The following is a 22,103-nucleotide window of genomic DNA, read 5'->3' as shown; positions in this document are numbered from 1 at the left end:
AACCTCCTCCGCTGCAACACTGGGAAGTATCTGGATGAGGAGGCCGGGCTCCTCGGGTCGGTGCCTCCCACCAGCTGAGTCAGGCCCCGCCTTTTCCGGGTTACGGAGAACGCCTTGACGCCATTTCCTGCCTGGCCCCCTACCCCGGAAGCGGTTCCCTGGGCCACTCCTCCCGCCGAGTGACTGGTTCTTGGGTTTACTTACCAATTGCTGCGCGGCTCGGATCCTCTGGTTCATGGACCGCACATGTGAGGAGAGGCCCGTAGAGGATGGGAGAGACGAGGAGGACCCCGACTCCACGGAAGCCCCAGCCCGGATCCGGGACACTCCGGAAGATATCGTGCTGGACGCTCCGGCCAGTGGACTGGCGTTCCATCCGGCCCGCGATCTTCTGGCGGCTGGGGACGTGGACGGGGACGTGTTCGTGTAAGTGCGGGGCAGAGATGGGGGCGTGGTGGGTGTGGGGCTGCTCGGTCTGGAAGCTCTGCAGCGATGGAGCTGGGATGAGGAGAGAAAGTTACAGGGAGACTAAGTTTACAAGACTCAGTCTTGTCCAATTCGTTTAATAACATTCGCCTTTAAGCAAGTTACCACACAAATCTATTGAAAGAACTGAGAGACAAAGTGGCTGGAAAGTCGTGACGGAGCCCGGACAGGCAGGCGTTCAGGACACTGTTATTTCCCACCGAAATATTGTATTGATCCTGAAACAGAACCAACTGGGCCCCCTGCTTTCGCTTCTTGCCCATTTTAATTGATCTTTCAAAAACACAAATCCAACCACCTCACTTCCTTGATTAAAACCCTTCAATAGTTTACCTTTGCTTTTAGAATTAAATTGAGATTCCTTAATCCGGCTTTCAGGGCTTTGACCGTCTGGCCCTTACTCACTTTATTTTGTTTTCTGTGCTTATTCATCGTTACCTTTTTAACGTACCTTGAAGCCTCAGCTCCTTTGCACATGTTATTCCTTCTTCCTGGAATTTCCCTCACTTGCACCTATTGTCTCAGAGTCCCCAGCATCTCTTCACTCTTCAAACATGCCTCAGACTAAATTAGATTACCTGTTAAATGCTGCCTTGGCACCAGATACCTTTTCCTCATAAACTACATAATGGTGTGTAATCATACATCCGTTTGCATAATTATTTGAACACTGTCTCCTCCACTAAAAAAATGTTTTTTAAACTTTTTTGACCTCGCCCCACAGTAAAAATAGCTTTTATATTATGTGTGATGCACTCTAATATTTTCTGGTTTATTTTATTCTGTTGTTATTGTGGGCACACACAGAAAATGCTGATTGCAGCTCAGTAATGGGTCCTGACTAGAGTCTGAAAAACAATGTTCTGGAGTGTAATCTGTAGTCTCTTTAGTTCTCCACTTTATCTCCTGCTTCTAGCCCAGGGTTAGTGCTCAATACACGTTTGATTTTGAATAAAAGATGTAGGCTAGAAGCAGTGAAAAGCCATTGAAGGCCTTAACCAGGAGAGTTGTGCTATCAGATTTACTTAATGAATTTAAACCCCAAACCCCTCATTAGCTGCAATGGCCTTGGGCAAGTTAATTTCTGATTTTCATCTTTGAAAATGGGAACAGTAAAGAATTCTCTGGCGGTCCCATGGTTAGGACTCCGTGCTTTCACTGCCAGGGCCCCGCTTTCACTGTCAGGGCCCCAGGAGCTAAGATCCTGCAAGCCCTGTGGCTCTGAGGAAGGAGGGAGGGATGGAGGGAAAGAAGGAGGGAGGAAAGAAGGAAGGGAGGGAGGGAGGGAGGGAGAAAGGGAGAGAGAGAGAAAAAGAGAAAGAGAGGGAGAGGGGGGCTTCCCTGGTGGCACAGTGGTTAAGAATCTGCCTACCAATGCAGGGGACACAGGTTCGAGCCCTGGCCCAGGAAGATCCCACATGCCATGGAGCAACTAAGCCCATGCGCCACAACTACTGAGCCTGCGCTCTAGAGCCCGCGAGCCACAACTACTGAAGCCCACATGCTTAGAGCCCGTCCTCCCCAACAATAGAAGCCACTGCAATGAGAAGCCCGCGCACCGCACCGAAGAATAGCCCCTGCTTGCCGCAGCTAGAGAAAGCCGCACACAGCAACAAAGACCCAATGCAGCCAAAGATAAATAAAATAAATAAATTTATATTAAAAAAAAAAGAGAGGGAGGGAGGGAGAAAGAGAGAGAAAGGCAGGTAGGCAGGGAAGGCAAGGCGGGAAGGAAGGATGAAAGAAAATGGGAACCATAATACATACCTTGCAGAGAGGTTTACTACTTTTATCCATGTTTACAGTGCCAGACACTTGGGAGTCACTCTGGACTTTTCTTCACACACACCCCTGGCTTCTGTTTGTCTCCTCTTCTCTACCTTCAGCCACTGCCTTCTGGAGGCCTCAAACTTTTCCCATGACCATTGCAGAGAGGTTCCTTTTTCCCAAAGGATTCAATTCAGACTTCTGCCTGGCCTACATGGTTGTCTCAAGCCTAGTCCAGCCCATCTTACTAGATTCAGCTATACCTCTCTCTTCCCACTTGAACTCTCCTCATTCCTCGTGGGAGAGACATCAGCATCTGCCTCCAGTATCTGCCCTTTGTTCTCTGCCAGGTGAACTACTTATTCTTGATGATCCAACTCACATGTCATCACCTTAGTTAGCTTTCCAGGGCTCTCTTCCCTTCCAAAGTATTCATTCAATCTTTGTTTATTAAGCAGCTTTTTCATGCTAGGCACTGGGACAGAACAAACAATAAGTAGACCCAGTTCTGCCTGGAACTCAACTAGCAAGTAAGCACTTATTCATTCAGCCCTTTTTGAAGATCTGCTGAGGCAGACACTAGGGATAATCTCTGACAGGTACTTGCCCCAAAGCTGAGCTTACAGGCTGGTGCCTCTCTGCTCTACCTCCCTTGTCATCCATCCTTCCGCCACACATGTTCACAATGTGCCGTAATTTTTTTTTTTTTTTTTTTTGGCTGCGTTGGGTCATCGTTGCTGCACGCGGGCTTTTCTCTGGTTGCGGCGAGCGGGGGCTACTCTTCGTTGTGGTGCGCAGGCTTCTCATTGCGGTGGCTTTTCTTGTTGGGAGTATGGGCTCTAGGCGCATGGGCTTCAGTAGTTGTGGCTCGCAGGCTCAGTAGCTGTGGTGCACGGGCTTAGTTGTTCCGCAGCATGTGGGATCTTCCCAGACCAGGGCTCGAACCCGTGTCCCCTGCATTGGCAGGCAGATCCTTAACCACTGCACCACCAGGGAAGCCCAATGTGCCATAATTAATTGTGGCTTTCTTTAGCTCCTGTAGACCTGGAGTGTAATATCCCTGTCTTACTCATCTTTACATTTCCAACTTCTGGGCTGTTCTGTCATCAACTATTTTTGGACCTCCAGAGTGATTCAGACCTAATCTTTCCCCAGGTTATGGCTTTCAAAGATGATGAAGAGGGGTAGGGTGAGGTCACAAAAATGTACATTGAATGAAAAAAAGACCTCACATTTGAAGCTCATTGAAGATGGGAAAATGGAGGACTTCCCTCGTGGTCCAGTGGGTAAGACTCCACGCTCCCAATGCAGGGGGCCAGGTTCAATCCCTAGTCGGGGAACCAGATTCTGCATGCATACCGCAATGAAGATCCTGCGTGCTGCAACTAAGACCCAGCACAGACAAAATAAATAAATAAATATTAAAGAAAATAATAATATAAATACCTATTCATTTAAAAAAAAAGAAAATGGGATGGTAAGCTCCTTGGGCTTGGAGGTGTACAAGCAGGAACTCCTAGGTAGGTGGAAGTTTGGCTAGTTGGTCTCTATACTCCCAGGTGAGGTCTGGAGTCATTCACTCTTCTTCCATTCTCCCCAGCTTTTCCTACTCCTGCCAAGAGGGAGAAACCAAGGAGCACTGGTCCTCAGGTCACCACCTCAAGTCCTGCCGAGCCGTTGTCTTCTCTGAAGATGGGCAGAGTGAGTATTAGGAAAGGCAGCCAGCAGTGTGGTGGTGGGAAGGGAGCAATGAACAGCACCATGACCTGGGCATTTCCCCCTCCCTCCCCACAGAGCTTGTTACTGTGTCCAAGGACAAAGCCATCCATTTTCTAGATGTGGAGCTGGGACAACTGCAAAGACGCATTTCCAAGGCTCACAGGTAAGGGGAAGCCAACTGTGTGTTGAGACAAAAGGGTAAGGATTGATTGGTACATCCCTACTGGGACAAAGGTGCTCAAAGAAGTTCTGTATCTGTGTCTCTAGTGCCCCCATCAACAGCCTGCTGCTGGTGGATGAGAATGTTCTGGCAACTGGGGATGACACAGGTGGCATCCGCCTCTGGGACCAGCGGAAGGAGGGCCCCTTAATGGATATGCGGCAGCATGAGGAGTACATTGCTGACATGGCTCTGGACCCAGCCAAGAAGCTGCTGCTGACAGCCAGGTACAGCCTTGAAGCTGCATCCCCTCCCTTCCCTGTGTTAAATGTTTCCCTTGGTGGGTACCTCCAGCCAAGCCTGCTGCTTTGCTCTCTCTACAGCGGAGATGGCTGCCTTGGTGTCTTCAACATCAGACGACGCCGGTTCGAGTTGCTCTCCGAGCCTCAGTCTGGAGACCTGACCTCTGTCACACTTATGAAAGTACAGCTGGGTGGGGCAGGATGGGGGTGTGCGATAGGGACTTGGTTTGATGTGGCTCCACAAACATGGTTTGCCCTGTTTCCCTGCAGTGTGGGAAGAAGGTGGCCTGTGGCTCCAGTGAAGGTACCATCTACCTCTTCAACTGGGATGGCTTTGGGGCCACAAGTGACCGCTTTGCCCTGCGAGCTGAGTCCATTGACTGCATGGTTCCAGTCACTGAGAGTCTGCTGTGTACCGGCTCCACTGATGGAGTCATCAGGTGAGAGAAGCCGGATGGCCCTCCAGTCATAGGAAGGGCAGACCTAACCGGCCCATACCAAACACTTTTCTTTCTGTCCAGGGCTGTCAACATCCTGCCAAACCGAGTGGTGGGCAGTGTGGGCCAACATGCCGGGGAACCTGTGGAGAAGCTAGCCCTCTCCCACTGTGGCCGCTTCCTGGCCAGCAGTGGCCATGACCAGCGCCTCAAGTTTTGGGACATGGCCCAGGTGCGGGCTTTGGTGGTGGATGACTACCGCCGGCGCAAGAAAAAGGGAAGGCCACTACGGGCGCTGAGCAGCAAGGCCTGGAGCACGGATGACTTCTTTGCAGGACTGAGGGAGGAGGAAGAGGACGCCACAGCTCAGGAGGAGGAGGAGACTGAGGATGACAGTGACTGAGGGAATGAGCCGAATCTCAGGATGCGTTCTCAGCAGACAAGAGTCTTGCTTTCTGGGCTGGATCCCTAGAGAGGCTGGGAATTTAAAATATCCTATTGTGCACAAGAAGATGCTCAGGATCGGCACACTGATGTGGGGAAGCACTTGCCCCGTAGCAGCTGCTCACTCCACCACTGTAAGACAAGCCCACAGATGGCGCAAGACAGCACGGACACAGGTGTAAACCAACCAGGGGTTTAATATAAATACAACCAGCATAGAAAAACTCAAAACTACGCATACACCAAAACCAGAATGCCAAGTGGTTGGGGCAAAGGCAGATTTCTGACCCTTTGGCTCAGCCAGCCCCCAAATAAAAACATCAACAAAGACAAATCAAGAAAATAAGAAGCAAAGATTCATGCTAAGCTGTGGGAGGAGAGAGGGGTGTGTGTGCGACTGTGTGTCAGAGAACAACCCTGGGGTCAGGTTAAACCCCAGGCTGGGAGGGAGAAGGGAAGCTCCCTCACCACAACTTAGCCAAACTTGAGCTGCCCCGAGGTGCTGTGGGCCCTGCCTCAGCTGGGAGGCTGTGTCAGGCCTAGGGCAGGGCCCATGCTCCTCCCCTTCTTGGGATCAGATAGCAGCTGCCCAGGCCTGCTGGGCCAGGGACTGACACAGGCTCAGCCTACTCATTCAGGCTGCCTGGGGAGAGGATTAGATCACTGCTGAACCATGGTACCTCCTGCCTCAGCCCCAGCAGACCGCTGGAGGCTGGCCCCAGACTTAGTGCCTCCAGCAGCCTTGCAGACACAGCATCCTTGGCCACCTCATGCCCATCCTGCCCACTGGGGGCCAGCACAACCCAAATGAGGCCACTGAAGGGCACTGGATGCCCAGGGATCACCACCTGGTACCAGAATCGGTGCCAGCCAGCAGAGCTTGTGCCCAAACACTTGGTGAGGAACAGTGGGCTGCCCAACTTCATCCGTTGGCATAGCAGCTGCAGGGCAGCCCGAGCCCCTTGGGACTCCAGCCCCTTGTCCCTGGCCAGGGCTACTTGGCTGCCCTCTGGCTGTAGGCACTGTAGAGACGGACACTTGAGCTGCTGGCGGAGTCGCTGCTTCAGGTCTGGCTTAAGCCACTCCACGGCCACCTGTTCTCCACAGAGGTGTGACTGCCCTGCAGGAAAAAGGCAGACAGGGCGGGGTCTAAGCCCTGGGCCCAAGCACCAGAGTCCTCTGGAGTCACACAAGCCTGTTTAATTTGTAGCCTCCCCATTTCCTGGTGTGACACCAGGCAAGTTAAATAACTTCTCTAGGCTTCTTTGTGTTTACTTACAAAGGGAGTGCAATAACTGCTACCTTCTAAGTTTCCTTGGAGTACTGGCTGATTGCAGGCTTTGTCTACCTCATAACCATCAGAATAGCTAACCTTTACCATGAATACTTGCCAAAAACTACAGAATGTGCTAAATGCTGCTTAATTCTCAGCTTCAGGAAGCGGGTTCTACAGTGGATAAAAGGTAGGCTCAGTTGGATTGCCTTGGGCAAGTAAATTTTTCTTAAAACAGTCTCCTATCTAAAGAGGGACAATGTTCTGTGTTTCACTGCAATGTGGAGGGTTAAGTCAGGAGATAGTGTATGTGAAGTGTGAAGTTTAGGTGAGTGGTAGCTGGTAGCACCGATGGAAATTTAAAAACGTGAGGTCAGATAGTCTGTCTCAAACTCAAGTGTGTTTGACCCTAAGGTCTCGCGACTTTAACCCGCTATGCTGATCTACGCTGACGTGTTGAAGTAAAGTGCCGGGTAGAACGCATTTAGCCCCAACCAGCGGCCCCCCGCAGTCTCCACCCCTACCTTCCACCAGGGCCTTTTTGGCCATGGCCGCGGCGCGGTGCGAGCTGAACTTGAGCAGTGCGATCTGCGCGGGCGCCGGCCCGGGGCTGGGCAGCAGCAGCGCCTCCTGCAGGCCGGGCCCCAGCGGCTGCAGCGCGAGCAGCAGCGCTTGGCGGCTCAGGCCCGGCGGCAAGCCGTCCACACTCAGCTCGCACTTCTCGGTGCTGCGGCACACGAGCAGCGGGCAGGACGGCCGCAGCGGGTGGTTGTGCAGCGTGGCGATGGCGGCCTGGGCGCCGCGTCGCGAGCTGTAGCGGGCGTAAGCGAAGCCGCGGTTCAGGCCGCTGAAGGTCATCATCAGGCGGAACTCGTAGAGGCGGCCCACGCGCTGGAACAGTGGGATCAGCTGGTGCTCGTACACATCCTGGGGCAGCCGCCCGATAAACACTTCTGACCCGGCCGGCGGCGGGCTGCCCACCCATCCTGGGGAAGGGGGTGGGGAGGGGCACCGTCAACCACCCGGACGGTTCCGGGGTCGAGGTCCAGGAACCGAGCGCAGGAGGGAGTATGTGTGCAAACGTCTGTGAAATGGTTACAACACCCGTACGCCCCGGGTCGTTGGCGTAACTGGGTGACTGAGCTACCAACGGGGCTGGCACCTTAAGACTGGCTCCCTTCCTCGAGGGGGCGGGTGGGTGGGAAGCCACAGACGATGAGTTTCATCATCTGGGGGCCGGGTAACGGGGTAGTTACAAGTTTCTGACTGTGGAGCCTCGGCGTAGGCCCCTCCCTCCCCCGAACGCGGCGGCTCGTGGCCGTCGAGGCAGCCTTAGCCCTCCCGTAGGCGTAGGGCTGGGACTACCGTACCTGGGGGTGGCCCGCCATACTTCCTCTGCCCGTTCACCTGCACCAAGCGGATGCCCGTCTCCCTGACCCACGCCTCCAGCGCCGCCTTGTTCTCTGGATTCACCCTCTCACACCACAGCTGAGGGGGAAAAGGGCAGGTTGGAATGCCTTGTCGCCGCGTCCACCCCCACCTCGTCTGTTACGTCCAGGGCTCGCCGACCCCCTGGTAGGCAAACACTTACCTCACACTCCCGCTTGGACTGCATTGCTCTTCCACTGGCTCGCTCGTACCCCCTTTATAACCTCCTCCCAATCTGCCCCTCTGGAAGCTTCCCTACTCCTCCACCCCCAAAGCTCTCATTGGCTCTGAGCACGACCCCGCCCACCAAGGGGGTGGGGGTATCCGCCGCACGTGCGCCGCGGGAACCTCGGACCCTCAGGTGAAAGCTAGAGACCCTAGTGGGTGGGTCTGCGGGTAGCCCCACCTCCTAAAACACGGCTCGCAAACTTGCAGGATGGAGGGTGGAGGCGAGAATGTCAGGGGCGCCCTTCCCCTGCGGAATAGCCCGTGGGAGCTACTGTAAGTGTCTCTCCCCATTTTCCACCGCTGAAGTGGTCGCAGTGGGAGGCCCCGGCTCTAACAGGGAAGGCAGGGCTAGGCAGTAGTGACACAGGCAGGCTCCAGTGGTTGAGGCATTTTATTGGACCTTCCGCGGCGGCTGGTTGTGGGAAGCGTTCCCTCCACCTGGTTGTAGGGCCCTGCCGAGGAGACCATCTTGGGCCAGTTCCCCGTGGCCCACCCATTTTTGGGTGGCCATTTTTGCCAGTGATTACCAATAAAATAATCATAATAAAAATAAAAAAGTGGGCTTCCCTCGTGGCGCAGTGGTTGAGAGTCCGCCTGCCGATGCAGGGGACACGGGTTTGTGCCCTGGTCCGGGAAGATCCCACATGCCGCGGAGCGGCTGGGCCCGTGAGCCATGGCCGTTGAGCCTGCGCGTCCGGAGCCTGTGCTCCGCCGCAACGGGAGAGGCCACAACAGTGAGAGGCCTGCGTGCCGCAAAAAAAAAATAAAATAAAATAAAAATAAAAAAGTCTCTGTTCTGACCACTCTTCAGGTCTTCCTGTTGGGAAGGAAACGTGCAAAGCGGCTGAAGTACATATGCAGAGTTTTGTCTTAGCCTTAAATAGTGCCAGTCCCACTTTCCTCTGATAGTTCAACTCAGCAGATGCAAAGGGGCTGGCTTGTTTTCCTTCTGATTTCCTCCACGAGGTCTTCTCTTCGGACGTCCACCTGGCCAGGATGGAGGAACAAGGTGGTATGAGCATCTTGTGTTCCACTGCTCTCTGAGCACCCATGCCTTCTTCTAGTCATCAGGCCTGGCTCAGCTGGGCGCAGGAACCCAATCAAACACCTCAGGGGAGACAGCGCTTCTTGGGGGAGGTGGAGAGACACAGGGTATGTGTGGGGATGGAGATTTTACCCTACCATGACCATAGTAACATATTACCCCCTTAAGTCCTTTAGGACTGGGCGTTAATATGAATGCCAGGCTTTTGCTTAGGTCTTGAATGGGACTTGGCCTTGGTCTAGCTTATGTACGGTAACTTTCGGCCTTGGTCTGCCGAAATGGCATACATTCCCCATCCCTCAGCCTTCCCCATCCCTCAGCCTTCCTGTCCACCTACTTACCTCTTCCCTGCTGGCCACCGAGCGGAGCTTGATGACCCCGTCCTTGAGCTCTTGCTCACCAATGATGGCCACCAGTGGGATGCCTGCCTCCTCACAGTACTGCAGCTGGTTCAGTAACTTGGGGTTCTTCTTGTAGAGCAGCTCTGCCTGCAGGGGACCAGGGAAGGAGATGAAGGCTGTCTTCTGCAGTCCTCCGGGACAATCTCCTTGGGGCCCAAGTTGGCACCTTTCTCTGACCTTCACCCCAAGAAGCCACAGTAATGGCAGGGCCACTATGGATAAGCTTTTATTTCGTTTGTGTCCAGCACTCCCAAATTTGCTGCCACCCTGGGGCTTGCCTCCTCTACCTTGATCCCAGCATCCCATAACTCTGAGATGAGCTTCAGTCTCTCCTCCAGCAGCTTCTTCTGTGCAGATGCCACAAGCACCTGTGTTTCTGTGGTCCGTACCTTCTCCTTCAAGGCCTAGGGAAGAAGCAGTTAAGAAAGAACTGGGCTACCCTTTACAACACCTTCAAAGAGCAAACAGAGCAGGCTCTTGTCAGGAGTCTGAGACCAAGCCCAACTCCACCAGGGCAGGCTAGTCTTCTCATCTAGCAATTGGGCAAAAAGTAGCTCTTAGAAGAATAAGAAATGAACTGACTGGCTTGTACATATGACTTGCCAGAATTAATAATGGAGGGCAAAGGTAGCTTATGTACAGTAACTTCAAGCTTATCTCCATCTAGAACCTTATGCATCATAAGTGATATTCTGAGCTCACCCAGGCAATCCAATCACCCCTGGCAGTCCTAGTTCCCACAAGGAGACTGTGTCTCTTATGCGTCAGCCATAGGGCACGACTTGGGTCGGGGTGTGGATGGAGGGGAGAAAGAATGCTGCTGCTGTCTCTTTTTCTGGAAAACTATTCCCATTGTTCTTACAACACAAGATGCCTACTGGAACTGTGACCTCAGTTGGAAAACACCAGTGGGTTCCACTCTAGAGAAAAGGGTGGGAGCAGTGGGAAGGTTATTGCCAGAGCATTACCCAAGGGATGAAAGGCAACCAGCCACTTAAGAGCAGTAGCAACAAAGGTGGGCTTGAGGCCAAGAAGGGCTTCCTTCATGTTACTCTAGGTGCTAGAGAGTCAGGATAGCCATCTGAGGGATCCCACAGCCTCAGATACACGCTTCCCACTTAGAGACAATATCGCAGAGTGGTTGGGAGCAAGACTTTGGAGTTGGACTGCCTGCATCCGAATTCTGACTCTGCCACTTAAACCTCGGGCAAATTATTTGATCTATTATCTTCAGTTCCCTTGCCTGAGAAATGTAAATAATGAAAGTAGCTACCCTCAGAGGGTTGTTTAAGAGTTTTATTAGACAATGCGTGAAAAACACTAAGCACAGTGCCTAGCACAGAGTAGTAAAGTATTAAGTGTTCTGTATTATGAGGAAGATCCAGGTCTTTGGATATACTGGCATAGATTCCTGACAGCTCTGAAGGAAGTAGGGAGCAAAGGATTTTGTGAAGAAAGAATGATCAAAGATCCGTCAAGCTGGCCTATAATGGGGTGGGAGTCTGAAGGACAGCAACAGTCTTCTCTCCATTTCTTTGCAAAGATGCAACTTGCCCAATGCAGTACTAATTGCTCCCTTAGAGATCAAAGAAGATAGCTCAGGTGCCACCATCTGCCCAGAATGTCTTCCACCCAGCCCCAAGACCTACCTCCAGCCTCTGCTCCACAATGGAGAAGATCCGCTCTACCCCAATGCTGAGCCCCACGCATGGCACCTTGCGCCCTTTGGGGTCAAACATGCCCACCAGCCCATCATAGCGTCCTCCAGCCGCCACACTGCCCACACCCAGGGGCTCTTCCCCTGCCTGGGCTGGGGGCTGTAGCAGCACCGCCTCAAAGATCACCCCGGTATAGTAGTCCAGCCCTCGAGCCAGGCTCAGGTCGAAGGAGATCTGGAGGGATAAGAACATGGTCAGCAGCAGATGAGGATCAAAGGCCTCCAGCCCCGGAGCTCAGCTAAGGCTCCCATCCCAACCTGACTCACCTTGTCAGCAATGCCAAACAAGGTCAGATACTCAAAGAGCAGCTTCAGGTCTCCTAGGCCCTCCAAGGCCTGCTTGTTTTGGGACAATTTAGGATCCTGGAGCAGCTGTTCCACCAGGGATACCCCACCTGGGGAGACAGATTTGTGAGCCAGACTGACAAGAAGAAAAAGATAAGGGCTTTACCTTTTCCTCTGGATTACACATGTATGCATGTGTGCATACACACACATGCATTCCCTTTCCCTCTGTCTCCAGTGCGCGTGCGCGCACACACACGCACACACACGGAGGAGTTTGGCTTTTGCTTGAGGGCAGTGGGATGGCTGCCGGGGAGGCAGGGTTTGTTTCTCACCATGCTGCTGGACGTAGTCCCCAATGCGGTCAGCCACCTCAGGTGCCAGGCCCTTCTCTCCCACCATCTCACTCTTTACTTCCTCCCAGGACACCTGAGCAGACAGATACCAGTCAGGGAACCCTGGGCAGCTTCCCCAGTGCAGAGCAAGTGTGAGCCCTTCTCAGGGTGTGGTCTTAAGCAGAAGCTGCCCGTCAACCTATATCCTGGGGCTAATCTTCCTCTGTGGGCATAGAAGCAGGGCCCTCTCTCTCCTAATCTTTTCCATTTCTCAGGGCAGGGTGGGATCTGGGAAAAGAAGAGTCAGGTGTTTGGGTCATTACCTTGTCCAGCTTGTCCACTGAGGAGCAGATGGTGCGGAACTTGCTGTCAGGAACACCACAGACGGCAAACGTCCCATCTAGGATGCGCCGATCATTCACCTGCAGCGACCCAAGGCATAGTGAGAAGAGGATCTCCTTACATGACCCTCGATAGCCTTGGACACTTAGGCTACTGGTTCCTCTGCACAAGGACCTTCTCCTGTGAGAGGCCAGGCCCAGCTTTGCCCTCCCAGCCCCATTCAGCTCTGACCTTGACCAGGAAGTCGCCTATCTGGAGTGAACTCAGGATCTCACACATTATCTTCAGGCACTCTGCATCAGGAATCATGGGGTCAAATTGCCCAGCAATGTCAAAATCCTGTAGGGAGAGGGCTAGCTAGAGGTCCTCAGGGGTTTAACCTTGAGGGAGGCCTCCTGGGAGCTCTGCTTTCTATGAAGGAGGCCTCTTTGCACTCATGCGCAGACCACATTCTTCATTCTCCATCTGACTGTCAGCCCAGAGCAAAACCCCAGTATTCCTGGGTCTCTTACCAGTCCTGGTTTTCTTCCCATCCACAGGGCTATTCCTTCATTATCTCACTCATCTATTTTTCCTTATTTCCTTCCACTGTTGTGGGAGCAATTATACGGCCTTAGTCCTTTATTCATTCAGAAGCTGTGCCACCAGTCTGTGCGACAGTACCTCAAATCCAGTTTCCTAATCCTTTGCTCTGATCCTATCACTGTGGTTTAATATAAAAAGCACTGGACCAAGAGTTCTAGTCCTAACTTTGCCTTTCTTATCCCTATGATCTCTTCATCTTGCTGAGCCTCAAGTTTCCTCAGATAAAATGAGGAGCATAATCCCTGTCCTGTATATGAAAATACTAAAGAAATCTTAGGGTTAGCATTATCTGGGGCATCTAGATTTTTCAGGACACCATAAGTACTCAATAGATTCTACTGGCTCAAGGGAGGGCCTCCTTACCCATCCTGCCCCCATACTCACACACTGGTAGAATTCCCGATATCGGCCTCGGGTCATGGCTGGGTTATCCCGCCGATACACTTTTGCTATGTGGTAGCGTTTAATGTTGGTCAGTTTATTCATTGCCAAATACCGAGCAAAAGGAACCTGATGACAAAGAGTTAAGGGGAAAGCCCCACCTTTCAGAGTCTGGAAGTTGATTATCATCACCAACAGAAGCTGGGGTCTAACCGCACCCTGTGTGGGTAAAACCACCATCTGTAAGATTAACAGCATTTCTGAACATCAGCAAGAATCAACTTTGTTACCATACAGGGCAGCTGAAGTCTCATAAAATATTAAGGCTCTTTTCTTTTTGGGCCATGCTGAGCACAGCATGGGGGTGGGCAGATTGGCCAGGGAGCAGAAAAAGGGCCCCAAGTAGGGATCTCTAAGCAGATGATTCTCTGATATAGCTTGGAGATAAAGGAAACGTGCTGTTGGTCAATTAGGGAGAACTCTGTCCACCAGCCAGGGCAAGGGAGACATATTCTGAATCCAGGGGATTGTTGGCAGAGTCAGAACTGGACCCTGACATAAAGCTGAGGTCTCACTCAGGATTCAGAAGCCTTCAAAGGCTAGCTATGCTCTGTTTAGCCAAAGCCCAGCTCCTGGTTTAGAGAAATAACTTCCCTGACTGCAAGATGCATTATATTTGATCCCACCTATGTCTAGCTGCCCCCAAACTTGAGGCTAGAAAAAGCCCCAGCCCAGTAAGGGCCAATGCATCCAAAGTTTAAAAAGATACAGTGAGGTCATAGCGAAGAGACAGCAGCTCCCCACCTTGGTCCTTCAGGTCATAGATAAGCTTAGAGTCTTCCCCATACTTTCCAGTCAGTGTTTCCTGGAGAAAACATAAAGAAATGTGACCATAATGATAAATATAACAATTTGAAAGGAATTTTTAAAAACAAAAACCCACCATTCTAACTATGACTGATTTCAACTTATCTACATTTCCTCTGTTCTCTCTCCCAATGTTTCCTTATTTGATGTAGTTATAATCAAGGAAATACCAATTTGGTTTTCTGCTTATCACATTTCCATTTTGTGACAGAGCTGAAGTATTGTTTTTAAAAGCTGCATTGGGAGTTCCCTGGCGGACTAGTGGTTAGGACTGCGCGCTCACTGCCGAGGGCCTGGGTTTAATCCCCGGTTGGGGAATTATGATCCCGCAAGCCGTGCGGCATGGCCAAAAAAAAAAAAAAGCTGCATAATATTCTAGTGAGAAGAAGCTATTTCCTTCCTACCTAGTGTTACACTGATAGATGTTTAGGTTATTCCAATTGAAAAAAAATTCCATAGCATTTCAATAAATATATTTGGGTACACAGTTTTTTGTTTTGAATATTTTTTTGGAGTATAAATGCCTAGGAGTGGGTCATTAGATCAACAAAGGTAAATGTTTTTATGACGGCCTGAGATTTGAACACTGTCAAAAGCCAAAACTGAGAGTCCTTGCCCTGTGATGTCTTCAACAAGATAACATATTTCACTACCAGACTGGCAAAATTCAAAAAACCTGAAAATTCCCAGTGTGTAGAAAATAGAAATACTCATACAATGGTTGGTGTTATGGCCAGAGAATACAGTGGTTGGTATTATGGCCTGAATTGTGTCCCCTCGAAATTCATATATTGAAGCCCTATTCCCTGCACCCACCTGGCCCCCGTAACCTCAGATTGTAACTCTATTCGGAGACAGGGTCTTTAAAGAAGTAATTAAGGTAAAATGAGGTCATTAGGATGAGTCTTAATCCAATATAACTCATGTCCTTATAAAAAGAGGAAATTTGGACACAGAGGAGGGAAGATGATGTGAAGACATAGGGAAAAGACACCATCTAAAATCCAGTGAGAGAGGCCATAAGCAGATCCTTCCCTCATGACCCTCAGAAGAAACCAACCCTGCTGACAGCTTATCTTGGACTTCTAGCCTCCAGACAATAAATTTCTGTTCTTTAAGACACCCAGTCTATGGTATTTTGATATGGGAACACTAGCAAACTAATATAGTTGGTAGAAATAGGAATGAGTACAACCATTTGACCCAGAAATTCTACTTCTGTGAATTTACCCTGCAAATAAATGCCCACTAGTACCAGACATTGTTCTAAGCCCTGTGTATACATCAGTGAACAAAGGCAGTCCATGCCCTCATGGGTCTTCTATAGTAATGAAAAGAGACAGGCAGTACATTAATGCAAGGGAACAAATTAACATAACTTTTGATAGTGATAGCTTCTTTAACGGAAATAAAATAGGTCAATGTGATAGACAAGGGCTGCTTTAGACAAGGCAGTTGGAGAGGAGTATTTGAGGAATGGCATTTTAGTTGAAATCTGAAATTAAAATCTGTTATGTCTAATTTACTCTGGAATTAAAGTCATGCAGAGAGCTAGAGAAAAAGGAAGTTCAGCAAGAGGGAAGAGCAAGAACAAAGGCTTGAAGATAGAAACATATTTAGTATGTTCCAGGAATAGAAAAAGACCATGGTAGCACAGTGGGCAAGGGGAAGAAGCGCATGAGATGAGGTGGGAAATGTAGGCAGTTGCCACATCATGTAGGGCCTTGTAAGCCTGAGTAAAGAGTTTGGATTTTATTATAAATGCATTGGGAGTTACTGGGTTTTAAGCAGGGAGGGATGCAAAGAACTGTTTTTTAATAGCAAAGAACTAGAAACAACCTCAGGGTCCATCAATAGGAGACTGGTTGCATATTTATCCTTTATATGTTCGATTTACATGTATCTAGGAAACATCTCAAGTACAGGTGCCATGGAATTTAATGTAGCCATGAGCCATAACAACTTCCACCCCTGAGAAGGGCTCTCTTTTGGATGCTGCCGGCCACAACCAAGGTAAATAAAAAGCAGGGCCTCTTTCTCTATGCCAGTCCTGTCCCCCTTCTCATGGAGAAAATGCCAACCTTTGTCTGCAACAAGAGAGACCTTTGGGCCTCACTCTCTTGCCATCCTCTTTGTTGTTTGTATACCCATTATTCCACCAGGCAATTTCTCCTCATCCACCCCTCACCTTTAGTTCAAACACAGGTGTATCAATTACTTCTGCACCGTGGCGCTTGAAACAGCTGATGATTACATCAAACACCTTCTCCCGAACTGCCATCTGCCGGGGACTGTAGTCTCTTGTGCCCTTGGAGTCAAAATCAGCCAGAGAACCAGGGATGGGGTTTAAAAACAAAGAACAGTAAGGTCTAGAAATATAAAAGCATGACTTCAATGATGGCGAATGAAAACCTGCCCCAAACTTAGGTTTTCCTACAGGTCACTGAGCTGTAAAACAAGTACAAACAATTCCCTATTAATTACCACACCCATTTGCTCTCACCCTTCTAAATTCCAACCCCTTTTTAGCTTGGTTCTGTCTTCTAGAATTCTTGGAACTCTGTTCTCTGAGAAATTTTCCTAAACTCATTTTCTGGGAAACAGAACATTCCCCTGCCTAATAGAAAACATCTACCTGATGACAGGCATATAACCAACTCAAACTGGCTTAATGAATCGAATTCCAAATTTTACAAGTAACATTCTCTCCCAACATACCTTAAAAGGAAATCCTAATAAACACTATTTTTTCTTTCTTTCTTTTTTTTTTTGGCGGTACGCGGGCCTCTCACTGTCGTGGCCTCTCCCGTTGTGGAGCACAGGCTCCAGACGTGCAGGTTCAGCGGCTATGGCTCACGGGCCCAGCCGCTCCGCAGCATGTGGGATCTTCCCGGACTGGGGCACGAACCCGTGTCCCCTGCATCGGCAGGCGGACTCTCAACCACTGCGCCACCAGGGAAGCCCTCTTTTTTTTTTTTTTACATTTATTTATTTTTGGCTGCATTGGGTCTTCGTTGCTGCGTGCGGGCTTTCTCTAGTTGTGGCGAGCAGGGGCTACTCTTCGTTGCGGTGTGCCGGCTTCTCATTGTGGTGGCTTCTCTTGTTGTAGAGCATGGGCTCTAGGTGCGCGGGCTTCAGTAGTTGTAGCACGCAGGCTCAGTAGTTGTGGCTCGCGGGCTCTAGAGCACAGACTCAGTAGTTGTGGCATGCAGGCTTAGTTGCTCCGCAGCATGTAGGATCTTCCTAGACCAGGGCTCAAACCCGTGTCCCCTGCTTTGGCAGGTGGATTCTTAACCACTGCACCACCAGGGAAGTCTCCACTATTTTTTTCTTTAATTTTTTTCTGATAGCCCTATGACAAGGGCTAAGTTAATGAATTTGAATGTGTTGAGAAGTTAAGTCATTACTTAAGGCCATTCAGCTAGTTCCTGGCAGTCGGTACTAGAACTCTGTTCTTCCAGGTCAGAGCTTCTAGTATGGGCTTTTATATGCTACTCACAAGTAGGACCTCTCTGGTCTCAGGACCCCTTTACACTCTTACTATTTACTAAGGACCCCAAGGTGGATTATACCTATCAATATTTATCGTATTATAAATTAAAACTGCAAACATTTAAAAATATTAATTCACTTAACAAAAAGAAAATCCACTACATGTTAACATAAATAACATTTTAGGAAAAATGTAACTACTTTCCAAAACAAAAACATCTGGTGAGAAGAGTGGCACTGATTTACATTTTTGCAATCTTTAATGCCTGGGTTAATAGAAGACAGCTGAATTTTCATATATGCTTTTTGCATTCAATTCTGTTGTGATATGTTGTTCTGGTTGAATATATAAAGAAAATCTAGCCTTACAGAGATGTGTAATTGTAAAAGGAGGAATATTTTTAATAAACTTTTCAGCTAATTGTAGATATTCTTCTTAAACTACACCAAAATCCAGAAGGAGAGCTTCTTAAGGATTGGTTTGCAATGTGGAATCTGAAAGTACATCAATGAACTTTTCACATTGTTACATTAAAATCTATTATAAGGTACCCAGAATTCACAGAGACAGAAAGTAGAACGATGGTTACCAGGGGCTGAAGGGAGGGTAGAATGGGGTGTTACTGTTTAATGGGTAAAGAATTTCAGTTTGGTATGATGAAAAAGTTATGGGGGATGAATAGTGGTTATGGTTGCACAGCAATATGAATGTACTTAATGCCACTGAACTGTACACCTAAAAATGGTTGAAATGGCAAATTTTATGTTATGTATATTTTAGTACAATTTAAAAAATATCTGTTACTCTATCTTGTACTTTGGATATTCTACGCAGGCACAATTTTATAACATCATGCATTGGTCATTTAGAAAATATTTGTTCTTTGATAACAGTTACACAGATCTTCCAAATGTTGATATGCCTCATTATACAATATCAAAAAACCATATTTGTTCATGTCACCATAGATCTCATCAGGAAAGTCTTCAAGTATTGAGAACCTGTCAAGCTCATGGTGGAAAATACAAGTTCTAACACTGACTTGAACACTTGAATTTTATCACTGGCAACAAATACTGTTGAATGTTTTCCTTGAGGTGACAAGGCTCGCTTTGTTCAGTTTTGTGAAAATGTCTGCCAAATATCCAAATCTTTAACACAATAGTTTATCTTTCAGTTTTTCTTTCAAATAAAAAAGGTTTTCCATGAAAAAAGTAGCTAGTTCAGCCTACAGTTCACACATGGCACAGCATTTTTCCTACTTTGGAATGCAGCAGAAGTGCTTTATCTGTGCTTTCCATTTCATCATACAGAATATTAAAAAACAGTGTACTCAAGGGTCGATATTCAATAAAATTAATAATTTTTACTGTTTTATCAAGGACATTCTTAAGTGAAACTGAATCTTTTTTTTTACTGTGAGTTCACGACAGTAAAGAACATAATGTTTATTAGTACAGCTCAGTGCCAACATCTTAATTTGTGCTAAGACACCAGCAGTTCTACACACCACTGCTTTTGCACCTTCGTCGCAAACGAAGTGAAAAAGGCAAATGACATTATGAAAATAATTTTGACCAGGAAGGTCCCTTGAAAAAGTCCTTTCCCCATAATACTGAGTTTTCTGTTAATTATGAATCACGTGTCAAGAAATGTATTTCAACAAACTAAGTGGATATTAACTCTCCAGTATATTCTCATTTTCTTGTTTTTTTTTTTAAAACATCTTTATTGGAGTATAATTGCTTTACAGTGTGGTGTTAGTTTCTGCTGTATCTCATTTTCTTTTAACATTAAATTATGGAAATTTTCCAACACACATTATAGAGAATAGAACACTGGACCACCCCACCTTGTGTTTATTACCTACCTTCAACAACTATCAACATCTGCTATTCTTATTTTATCTAAGCCCCAATATTTTTTTTTCCTGCAGTATTTTAAGGTAATCCCAGATATCATATACTTTCATCCATAAATATTTAAGTATAATTGTCTAACATATAAGGATTAAAAAACAAAACACTACAATACCTTCTTTACAACCAATACAACTTAACAGCAGCCCTTTACCTAGTGCCCAAGCCATGTTTAATTACCCCCAACTGCCACAATAATATCTTTTTATGGTTGACTGTTTAAATCAGATTCTTAATAAGTTCATAACTTGTACTTGGTTGATATGTCTCATGTCTATTTAATCTGCAACAGTTTCCTTTCCTTTTTTAAAAAAAAATGTCCTTTATTTGTTGAGGAAACTGAGTCATTTTTCTGAAAGACTTTTTCTCATTCTAGATTTGGTTAACTGTATATTCAATGTGGTCATTTAACATGTTCCTCCATTTCCCATATTTCCAGTAAACTGGTAGTTAGGTAAACTGGTAGTTAAGTCTGAAGACTGATTAGATTCAGGTACAATTCTTCTTGGCAAGAATACTTCATAGGTGGTGCTGTGTACTTCTTATTGCATCACATCAAGAGGAATATAATGTCTGGTTGTCCTACTTTTAGTGATGCTAAGATTGATCACTGGGTTTAGCTGAGGTCAGCCTGATCTATCATAAATCGCCATTAATCTTTTCACCCAATAGTTTGAATAACTATTGATGGTCACTGCCTTGGGGTTTTACACCATCTCTTTAACTTTTTTTTTTTTTTTTTTTTGCAGTACACGGGCCTCTCACTGTTGTGGCCTCTCCCGTTGCGGAGCACAGGCTCCGGACACACAGGCTCAGCGGCCATGGCTCACGGGCCCAGCCGCTCCGCGGCATGTGGGATCTTCCCAGACCAGGGCATGAACCCGTGTGCCCTGCATCGGCAGGCGGACTCTCAACCACTGAGCCACCAGGGAAGCCCCTCTTTAACCTTTGAAATGAGTTATATGTAGAAAGGAATAGCTCAATGATTTTAGGAGCCCAAAGAATTACTCTTAAACAGTGACATCTCAACATAAAGAAGACAGATCATCTCCCCTCTACTTTGGAATTAAATTTCACATACATTCATTGAATACCTATTTAGTCCCAGACTCTCAGGTTAAATAAACCATGTGAATAATGAAAAGTCAGCAATAAATGCAATAACAGAGATACTTATGAAGTGCCAAGGGAACCCAGATGATAGGTAAATAGTTCAGTTTATAGAACTTACAGAAAGTGGCATCTGAACTGAAATAATGGTGGTTGAGCTAGGAATCTCCAACTTCATTCCATTCTACTCTCCTTCTCTATTTGGTTCTGGTCATAAAGGTCTTTTTATAGTTCCTGGAAACTACCAAGGTTCTTTCTCACTTCAGGATTTCCATACCCTACCTGGACTCTTCCTCACACTCTTCACCCGGCTGTCTTCCACTCATCTATTAGGTCAGCTAGTCTATCACTTCTTCAGACTTCCCAGTTCTCCCTTATTTTTCTCAGAGCATCCTTTTTACTTCTTTACATCACTTAACACAATTTGTAGTTACATATCCATGTGTGGGATTATTTCTCCTAAGTCTGTTTCCTTCATTAGAATGTAAGCTCCCTGAGGGCAGGCTATATTGTTCACCATGGTACACTCACTGCTTTGTACAGTGCTAGGCACACAGTAAGCACTCAGTAAATATTTACTGAATGAAAGAAGGAGTAGCAGTAGCAGGTAGACTCCCCTAAGCACCCAGGTGGCCTAGCTTCTGCCATCACTTTGCCATCCCAGAATGACTCAGAGTCCAATCCAGCCTGGCGCCTACAACCAACTGTTGTTTCCTCTGCAGGATTTCAGATCCTCCTCAATGACCTGATTCAGAGAAGCAGGCATATATGCGTCCTTGTGAGTGGAATTAGGGACCGTCTCAGAGGCTCCCTAAAGGAATATTTACCTTGGGGGTTTTGAGCACAAACTTCTGTTTCCCTTCATCAGGGCCCAGTTGTGCCTTCAGTTTCAGTAGTTTTGCCACCTCCTCCTCGATCTGTGGAGGGAAAGTAGGCGCTGGGCTACCACATCTGCCACCCCCTCCCTCTTCCGTCATTCATTCAGTATCCCTCCCTCAGCAGGATGTGGGGCATATCTCTCTCCCAAGCCTAGCTCTGCTTCTCTCGGGTCCTACCGCAGCTACCTCCCCACCCAGCCCGTCCTCCTACCTACAAGTCCAGTCCTTTCTTCCACATCCCCATCCTCTGTGCAGACCACTCCCCGCTCTGTTCTCCCAGGCCTTCCTTTGTCCCCTCTCCTGCCTCCTGGGTCATACCTGCTCGGCGCTGGCCTTCTGCTGCTTAAGGGCCCGCACGCGCTCTCCCTGAAGTCGCACCAGATCCTCCAGCGTCGCACGATCTGCCATACTGGCTGCCAACTGGAGCTGACTACTGTCTAGATAGGTTGTGTGGGCCACAGCTTCAGCTCGGATGACTTCCGGCTATCGAGTCGAGGGCCC

General features: G+C 48.2%; 3 protein-coding genes across 3 annotated transcripts; 1 reads left to right on the top strand and 2 right to left on the bottom strand.

Moving 5' to 3' along the window:
- The first annotated feature begins 140 nt into the window (after window positions 1-140).
- WDR55 (WD repeat domain 55) lies at window positions 141-5,649 on the top strand. Its single transcript, XM_032625354.1, has 7 exons — window positions 141-426; window positions 3,854-3,954; window positions 4,048-4,135; window positions 4,240-4,419; window positions 4,516-4,615; window positions 4,705-4,874; window positions 4,956-5,649. The coding sequence occupies exons 1-7, from the start codon at window positions 236-238 to the stop codon at window positions 5,272-5,274; spliced, it is 1,149 nt and encodes a 382-aa protein (XP_032481245.1). The 5' UTR covers window positions 141-235; the 3' UTR covers window positions 5,275-5,649.
- Window positions 5,495-8,473, bottom strand: DND1 (DND microRNA-mediated repression inhibitor 1). Its single transcript, XM_032625355.1, is given in 5 exon segments — window positions 5,495-6,040; window positions 6,043-6,435; window positions 7,113-7,574; window positions 7,959-8,076; window positions 8,180-8,473. Coding segments are annotated over 5 exon segments (1,062 nt in total). The 5' UTR covers window positions 8,204-8,473; the 3' UTR covers window positions 5,495-5,975.
- Window positions 8,474-8,617: 144 nt separating this feature from the next.
- HARS1 (histidyl-tRNA synthetase 1) lies at window positions 8,618-22,081 on the bottom strand. Its single transcript, XM_032625353.1, has 13 exons — window positions 21,921-22,081; window positions 21,552-21,641; window positions 16,391-16,510; window positions 14,105-14,200; window positions 13,339-13,464; window positions 12,601-12,708; window positions 12,351-12,449; window positions 12,028-12,121; window positions 11,675-11,802; window positions 11,340-11,582; window positions 9,978-10,094; window positions 9,631-9,777; window positions 8,618-9,231 (listed from the first exon to the last, which is right to left on the bottom strand). Exons 1-13 carry the CDS (start codon window positions 22,008-22,010, stop codon window positions 9,160-9,162), a joined length of 1,530 nt encoding a protein of 509 aa, XP_032481244.1. The 5' UTR covers window positions 22,011-22,081; the 3' UTR covers window positions 8,618-9,159.
- Window positions 22,082-22,103: the final 22 nt, after the last annotated feature.

The sequence above is a fragment of the Phocoena sinus genome, chromosome 3 (genome assembly GCF_008692025.1).
Source record: "Phocoena sinus isolate mPhoSin1 chromosome 3, mPhoSin1.pri, whole genome shotgun sequence".
NCBI classification, from domain to species: Eukaryota; Metazoa; Chordata; class Mammalia; order Artiodactyla; family Phocoenidae; genus Phocoena; species Phocoena sinus.
The sequence above is the reverse complement of the archived record's forward strand: the minus strand, read 5'-3'. Positions and strand labels throughout refer to the sequence as shown.